This window comes from Agelaius phoeniceus, chromosome 7 (assembly GCF_051311805.1).
Source record: "Agelaius phoeniceus isolate bAgePho1 chromosome 7, bAgePho1.hap1, whole genome shotgun sequence".
Lineage (NCBI taxonomy): Eukaryota > Metazoa > Chordata > Aves > Passeriformes > Icteridae > Agelaius > Agelaius phoeniceus.
In genome coordinates, this window is record NC_135271.1 from 32,428,788 (window position 1) to 32,437,737 (window position 8,950).

General features: G+C 35.7%; 1 protein-coding gene across 5 annotated transcripts in view; it reads left to right on the forward strand.

Moving 5' to 3' along the window:
* The window catches only part of LOC129122357 (sodium channel protein type 1 subunit alpha), an 89,875-nt gene extending 81,351 nt beyond the window's left edge, over positions 1–8,524 (forward strand). For all 5 annotated transcript variants that reach the window (XM_077181453.1, XM_077181451.1, XM_077181452.1 and 2 more), the window contains 5 exons: positions 2,008–2,061; positions 2,392–2,529; positions 4,162–4,266; positions 4,628–4,898; positions 5,263–8,524. In XM_077181453.1, coding sequence (XP_077037568.1) covers positions 2,008–2,061; positions 2,392–2,529; positions 4,162–4,266; positions 4,628–4,898; positions 5,263–6,431 — 1,737 coding nt within the window. In that variant the 3' untranslated portion in view covers positions 6,432–8,524. The remainder of the gene's footprint in view (positions 1–2,007; positions 2,062–2,391; positions 2,530–4,161; positions 4,267–4,627; positions 4,899–5,262) is intronic.
* Positions 8,525–8,950: the final 426 nt, after the last annotated feature.

An 8,950-nucleotide genomic window follows, 5' to 3' on the forward strand; every position in this document is an offset into this window, starting at 1 on the left:
AAAATCAAAAATTATTCTGTTTTGCCTGGAGAATGCTATGCAAAGATCACGAGTCTGAATCAGAGGCAACAGCACACATTTTGCACAAGTGCCACTCCATCATCCGCATCATCTTTCTGAAGTAAAAGTCTGCCCATTATTTTCACATGGTGTTTCAGACTGAAGTGCTCATTTCAAGTCATGATATTCCAAAAAATGTAAATAGTGTACCAAGACAGAAGCAAAAGTAGCACTGTAAGACATGATGTAATCATCTTTCCCTATTTAGACCTTGTTAGATGAAATGCTGAATCCTGTTTTAGTTGCCATTGCAAAAGATTAACCAGTGCAACAGAGCTCAGAGCAAAATAAGGAGAGTGATCAGAGTTCTGGAAAACAGGAGTTGCATGGGAAGATTGAAGGAACAGTGATCACTACCTAAAAAAGAAGGACAGCAACAATCAATTTGCAAAAAGTAAGAGATGCTGCATGAAGGTGATTCCTGGAGTTCTCCAGATATGTAATGGCTATGACAAGTGAGTCTTAAATGGCAACAGAAGGATGTAAGCATTAAGAAATAATCAAAGGAAGTGCCAGAATACATACTTTTTATAAGGTTGTGGTGTATTCACCATTAAAAGCCTTTGAGAACAAGTTAAGCATATATTAGTAATTACATAAATAGACCTTATCTACCTCTCCTAATCCCTTGCAGTCCAGGTATTCCACGAGGACTTTAAATTCTTCAGCTGACTGCTACTTGTTTCAGATTTATTCTTGATTTATTGGTCCTCTGATTACTACCTTTTGATTTTACCATCACACTGTTAGTTACCTGAGCTTTGTATTTCCTGTGTTGACCCCAAGATGTGAAAGTTGCTGCACACTGCATGCACATCTAAGGATAATCATGCTCTTTTCAGTATTCCACTGTTCCAAAAGTGTAAAGGACCTTTCCTTTAAGAAAATAATTTCTTCTCATTTTAAGTTCACTTTAGGGTGATGCCAAACTGCTCCATGTCCTGCATAAAAAAAAAGGCTTTTTGAAACTTCCACTAGAAATGAAACCTGAAGATGATGGTGATACAGTAATAAACATGGATGAGTGTTCCATTCCTCATTGTATCCTGCAAATGGTTTCTGTGGCAAGGAAAATAAAGGAACCAATGATCTGCGGTGGTGTTTTGCAAAATTGTAATGAGGATTAAACAGCATAGAATTATTTCCTTTTTTTGCTCTACTTTTGGGCACAACTGGCCAAAAATTTCTACTTGGAGATGTTGCCTTAAAGGGATATCTAAAAGGGAACTAATTGCCACAACAAAGTAAATTACTTTCTGTTTCAAACATTCTGATGAAGCAATCTACACCTCACTGTCAAATATAAAAATGTGCAGATTCTGGGCAGAGGAAATACCTCCAAAATTTCAATAAATGCTGTCATTTATGAGGTATATTAAATATTCAGTGCACATGAAACACTTCCACTACTTTAGCTCAGAATGTATGAGACATCCAGCTCTGTGAAGCACAAATATATTGTATTTAAAGTGAACATAGAATTGCTAAACCAGGTAAAATCTTTCAATGTATAGTGTGATTATAGAAAAATACCTTTTTTGAGATGATCAAATTTTTAGTTCCATTTTGTTTCCACCTTTATGACTTGGGACAGAGGAACTACATATTAGTCTTAACTGGTGGCAACTCAGTTACATAAGGCTATACACCCAGCTGTACATAGCTCTTGCAGTTGACATGATTTGATGAACTAAAATGCCATCTATAATTTTTGTTAATTAGAAGTGAGAAATAAATTAATCATACTTACTGTTTAAAATGTTCATATGTAATACAAAGTAATGGGATACACAGCAGTATATCTGATGAGCAGCTAAATACAAAGCCAAGAGGCAAAACACTTTGGAAATCTAATGATACTAATTATTCCTGGTGCTGTACTGAGTTGCTGGAAATTATTAAATGAATTGTCTTTAGAATGCTTAAACAGGTGTGTACTGTTTACAGGCTACATTTAAAGGCTGGATGGATATTATGTATGCAGCTATTGACTCAAGAGATGTAAGTACTGCAAATATTTTAAATTATCTTTTTTTTCCCTGAGGTCTGTCTATCTACAAGTGTGTATTTATCCTAAATAAGCAAATATATCCATACAATAGAATGAAAAATGAGTATGAGATTCTGTGGTAACAAAATGTGGGCAACTGAATGCAAACTGCCAGGTGGTATCAGCAAGAGGTAGAATAGAAAAAAATATATTAATATAAGTGATAGGAATATTGTCCAAGTACAAAATATTGGTGGCACTTGGTGCAAGGTTGCCACTTTTTTGGTTGAAATTTTCACATGAAGTCTTAGGACTCATATTTCTCCTTTTTTTCCCCTTAGGTGTTAGATCAACCCAAGTATGAAGACAACTTGTATATGTACTTGTATTTTGTCATCTTTATAATTTTTGGGTCTTTTTTCACCCTGAATTTGTTCATTGGTGTAATTATTGACAACTTCAATCAGCAAAAAAAGAAGATAAGTATTGTTTTATTTCTCTTCTAAAGATATTCTAAAATAATGCATATTTGCAGGTGTAAAATATATGGAAAGGAGCCACATAACTTGTTCAAAATTGAAGCTCCAGTATGTTATGATGACATCATACCTGCAGTATTCATTAAAGTCATAAGATTTTTCATTTAGCGAATGGGACAGATCCTTCTTTTGTCAATTCCCAGTTTAGTCTTCCTCAAGTCATCTGCTTTTTCATGACTAAATTTCATGAAGTCTTCCTGCATGATCCAACCCCTTAATTATGTCCCTACATTAAAGCGCTCATAATTTCTTGGAGTTTTTTCCTTCTTATTTTTAGTTATTCTCTGAGCATACACAAAAAAAAGCTAGCTGAAAGATAATTACATCATGCAAGTAAAGAGGATGTTTTAATGATCCCAAGTATTCAAGTTCTACTTTGTGGCACTGAAAAATCTGAAACTCTATAGAGCAGGAGTGGTTTGTAACTATTTCAGGACCTTTTTTTTTATCATTTCACAGTGCAGATGTAGATAATCTCACTGGTACAGATGGTCTGAGTAGGAAATGCTTGCCTTTAAAATTATTTTCTGTAAATAGATCAAGCAATGAAAGCTCAAGGACCAAAGTAGCTATGAATTAAAAGGTTTTTTTTACTTTACTGGACTGCATCACTTTCTTTGCATTTATGTTAATAATGACAAATACTAAGCAAGATTTCTGGATGCTGTAAATGTAGAAATGTAGAGGTAAATGGTCCAGGAGCCTGTCCAGTTTATGGTCCATGCATTCCCACATCTTCAAGCTTCCCACACAGTCATCAACAATGGGCTGTATCCAGTCCTATGTGTGCATTGGCATTCCTGGAATTAGATGTCTGCAAGTATCTCTTATCTTGAAAAAATTTTCCTCAAGATGTATGGGATGTCTCATAGATTTTCATTCAAGCTGTCTCTAACACAAGGTTACTATAGATTTTGATTAGAAATATGAAAAATCCATAATTCCTTCTTTTTCTTCACTGTCAGACTTCAAAGGCAGGTTCATGCTTTTGCTAAATAGAACACAGAACTAATCAAAATAAAAGATTTAAAAGAGAGCATTTTGCTGTTAATAGTACCAATCTTCAATCTTCAGCGAAGTTTCTCCAAAGGTTCTCTGATAATCCATCTTCTCAAGAACCTTGAAGACTTTGGACCCCAATGCTAATGTGATTGCTAAACTAGAGATTCCTAAAGCACATTTCTATACTGACAACCTGATTTTGTCTTTTTCCTTTGTTTCGCTACAATCACAGTTCAGAAGTGACAGTATTGAGCAGCCCAGACTATCTGAATTTATCTCAAATACTCTTTACGGTATCTCTTGCTATAAAAGAAAAGAGGTAATGGAAATGATATCTTGGAGTTCCCAGAAAATAACCATAAAAAGATGTTGCTTGCATATTTTTTTCTTGTTTTGAGTGCTGCAGTACTGGATGTCCAGATTTCTAGACTAAATGCTTAGATTGTAGACAGATGCATTTGATAGCTAAGAGATTTTTCCCAATTTAAACTTCTTGATTTTTGAATCACTCAGTTTTCTCAGCACTGCATATAAATGTGATTATAACCAGTTCTGATTTTATGTTTTTACTTTGGAGGTCAAGACATATTTATGACAGAAGAGCAGAAGAAATACTACAATGCAATGAAAAAGCTGGGATCCAAAAAACCACAAAAACCTATACCAAGACCAGGGGTAAAATTATTTATGCACATCAGATGAATAGCTATTTACAAAGAGTTTTATTAATACAGGGAGAGTAGAAATATGCCAATTGAAAGTTGTCAGTAACCAGGGCATTAGTCAGCAGAAATGGAAAACAAAAATAAAACAAAAAAAGTTTTTCACTTACAACTATTTTATATATGAATATGCAACACAGGAGGCCAAAATAAGTTGTTGTATTTGAGTACTCAATTAGTAACTAGTGTACACTAGTTACAATTTTATTGAAGTCTTATAAGCTTTACCGCATGTGGTTTTTTACTTTCTTCTCACAGGAAATATAAATAAATTACAGTTTGTATTGGATGTTTCTTTTTTCTTTCTTCCTCAGAATAAATTCCAAGGAATGGTCTTTGATTTTGTGACACAGCAAGTATTTGACATCAGCATCATGATTCTTATTTGTCTTAACATGGTTACCATGATGGTAGAAACTGATGACCAGAGCGAAGAAATGGAAAATATTTTATACTGGATAAACCTCGTGTTCATTGTCCTTTTCACTGGAGAATGTGTTCTGAAATTAATTTCACTTCGCCATTACTACTTCACTATAGGCTGGAACATTTTTGATTTTGTGGTTGTCATTCTCTCTATAGTAGGTAAGTCTTGTTAATTAAACTAAAAGGAAGGTAAAATGAACAGGAGGTGAACTTTTACTTGAACAGAGCTATATGTTGAGCTTTTGCCATTGCAAGATTTACAGCCAAGTCATTCAACTTTACATTTTAATTTGTAATTTAGCTAAACCAACCATCAAAACTGTTATAATCATCCAACATTTATGGCACCTGCAAATATTAAGTATAACTGCTAAAACAGAAAGTATGCCAGTGTAATCTACAGAAAATCTTTAATTGCTACATAAAACTGCCAATTTTAAAACTGTGCTTCTAAATTTCTATTGTGATATGGAGATTAAGTGGTAATGTACCTTGGTTTTCTTTTCTTTTTTTTCTTTTTTAGGAATGTTTTTGGCTGAGATGATTGAGAAGTACTTTGTATCTCCCACACTATTCAGAGTCATCCGGCTTGCCAGGATCGGTCGAATCCTGCGCCTCATTAAAGGCGCTAAGGGAATCCGCACTCTGCTTTTTGCTTTGATGATGTCTCTTCCTGCTTTGTTCAACATTGGGCTGCTGCTCTTCCTGGTCATGTTCATCTATGCCATATTTGGCATGTCCAACTTTGCCTACGTCAAGAGGGAAGCTGGGATTGATGACATGTTCAACTTTGAAACGTTTGGCAACAGCATGATCTGCCTGTTCCAGATCACCACGTCCGCTGGCTGGGACGGTTTGCTCGCCCCAATTCTCAACAGTGGGGAGCCAGACTGTGACCCTAACAAGGCTCATCCAGGGAGCTCTGTGAAAGGTGACTGTGGCAACCCTTCTGTTGGGATTTTCTTCTTTGTCAGCTACATTATCATATCCTTTCTGGTAGTGGTGAACATGTACATTGCTGTGATTTTGGAGAACTTCGGTGTTGCTACAGAAGAAAGCGCTGAACCCTTGAGCGAGGATGACTTTGAGATGTTCTATGAAGTCTGGGAGAAGTTTGATCCTGATGCAACACAATTCATGGAATTTGAGAAATTGTCTGATTTTGCAGCAGCACTTGAGCCTCCTCTTCATCTACCCAAACCCAACAAAGTCCAGCTCATTGCAATGGATCTGCCCATGGTGAGCGGTGACAGAATTCACTGCCTTGACATCTTGTTTGCTTTCACAAAGCGTGTTTTGGGGGAAAGTGGGGAGATGGACGCCCTCAGAATACAGATGGAAGATCGGTTTATGGCATCCAATCCTTCTAAAGCTTCCTATGAACCAATTACGACTACATTGAAACGAAAGCAGGAGGAGGTGTCTGCTGTTATTATTCAGCGTGCTTACAGACGTCACCTCTTAAAACGAACAGTGAAACAAGCTTCCTTTATCTATAACAAAAATAAAACTGAAGGTGGGGCTGGTCAGGGTATGAAAGATGAAATCCTTATTGACAAGTTAAATGAAAACTCATTCACAGAGAAAACAGACATAACCGCATCAACAGCAGTTTGTCCGCCTTCTTATGATCGTGTAATGAGGCCAGTCAAAGAAAAGCATGAAAAGGAAGATAAAGATGGTCAGAAATAAGAGCAAATAGCAAGAAAAATCATATATGTGCAAAGTAGTTCATAGCCTGTAAGGATCGTGTGTTTGTGTCAACAGGACTCCTGAAGGAGGTCTATGCCAAACTGACAATTTTTACAAACATACTGTACATTAAAGGTCAGTGCCTATTAAAAGACAGTGACCCCTTGTCAGTGACTGTAACTGTGATAAGAAGAAACAACCTTGACAGGAGGTTACTGTTCTCACTACCAGCTGACACTGCTGAAAAGGAGAGAAAAATGGCTACACAGACTGTAGGGACCAGTTAAAGGGGTGTGAAACCAAGTATTTGTGTGTTTAGCATAAAACAATATGGTAACTCTATCCACTGTTTGCATTTCAACTGCCACATACTTCATATTTTTACAAAATCTGTGTTGGTGGATTCATCTTGTTTTTATTCATATGTTGTTTATTATATGTGACTATTTTTGTAAATGGGGCTTCTGTTGGGGAAGGGAATTAAGTACACCTTTACAGGTACAAGGGCCAGGTGTTCTATTATACAGCTAATATACACACAGAAATTATTTGCATGAAGGCATGCTGCACTTACAGATCATGCATGAAAATAACATTAAGTCACAAAGAACAACAGATTTTTTTTAGCACAGTGTTTCTGGAAAGGAATAACAGACTTTGAGGTGCTTAATTAATGTATTCATGTTGTTTCATATTCAAACAAGTCTTAGTATGCCTGTAAAGTCCTCTACAACTCACAAAATTAGTAAATATGGTTTACTTTTTGCACAGACCATTAAGTTTCAGAAGGTGCAAACTTCTTCCTAGGTCTGGAGTCACAGATTTTGTCTTTGTCAAATGTCTTTCTGCATATGAATACTAAATGAATCTGCCTCAGCCCACCAAATTGATCAAAAAGAGCCCTCTATAAAGTTGTTCTGCTTTATCCTGCAGTATTGTTTAGCCATCTTCAGCTCTCAGTAAGGTTGATGTTGTACACGTAAACGAAAAGCCCTCTGCTATGTAAATAATTTTTAACCTGTGGTGCATGTTTGAGCAAACAGATAATGACTTTAGCACATTTATTGCATCAAATATGTACCACAATAAGTGTAGTGTGCAAGCATTCAACAGGTAAAATAATGTATTATCTACCATTATAGATAGTTTGGATGCAATCAGTGCATGTTTATATTGCCTATGCTGCTATTTCTTTGACTGTCCAGGATTCTTGAACATGGGAAGCCATACATCAGAGCTAAATAAAATAAACTACTCAAAAAGACCTCATTCCTCCATACCATTGAGCAATATTTTGCAGCTGTTTAGGAGCTTATTTGTTTTACATTTCTGAATTTTCAGTGAAAAGCATATAGTGTATATCCAAACTGTACAGATGTTGAAAACTACTAAAACTGTTGAAAATAATGTTAGGATTTTATAAGCAACTATAAATACTGTAAAAATCATTTTATTTTATTTTTCAGCATTATGTACATAAAACAAGAACTGAATTTTATCTTCAGGTTAATGTCACAACATTTTTGTTACTTTCAGTCCATAGCACTTTTTCACAGAAGAGCTCCAGAGAACAAGACATAACTAAGTGAATGAATAACTGTAGGATCTTATTTTTTACAGTATTTGCCAACATATAAATAATTTCTGCAAAATAAGTTCATAATTTGCTTCTAAAAAGCTAAGTTGTTTTTTTATTTTTGCAGATGGGAAAATGGTCTAAAGTTCAAATTGAATGTCTAAGCAGTGCCTGCATCATAAGTTTTCAGATACAACCTTTCTTTCAGAGAATCCTGAATCTTTTCTCATGTTTACTCACAGATTTTTTTTCATTCATACTGCACTAGAACAGTTCTAAATATTATCTAGGGTCCACAATATTTTTTCACAAAGAGAAAGTAGCAAAATTGTATAATCCAATCCATCAGGACATTTTATGTTTCTTACACAGGAAAATTAAATATAGATTACTTTTATTAAAATTATTGACTAAATCTGTATTAGTGAACTGCATGCAGGAAAATGCTATTACCCTAACTGAGGCTAAAGAACATTATTAATGCGTCAAAATAATAAAGATTACATTTTTTATTGTACGTTCCTTTTGTGTTTATTATCTGATATTAATATAAAGAAGGGGATGCTTTTAAACCACAGAATGAGAGAATACTGAAAACGTCTACAGCAGCTATACAGTTCTTCCATGTAGGAAAATCTTTGGGACTTGCTTGTTAGTCTCTAATTAGGAGTTTCTTACTTGAAGAGTGTTAGACAGTGAGCATGATGCCTCTGCATGTATCAGCAGCTCTGCCCTGAGTGACTCCATGCAGCAGCTCCATGCAGTGGCTGCACAGCCATCGATACCAGAGCTGCCCTCAGTGTGTCCCAGGAGGCTCTGAGCACTCACAGGAATGAGAACTGAGCGTTCAAGAGTTTACAAAGACAAAATGAGGGCAGAAAATAGGACTAGATCTATGACATTCCCCAGCTTGGGTTGAGAGCCAGTTTATTCTTGCTGGGTG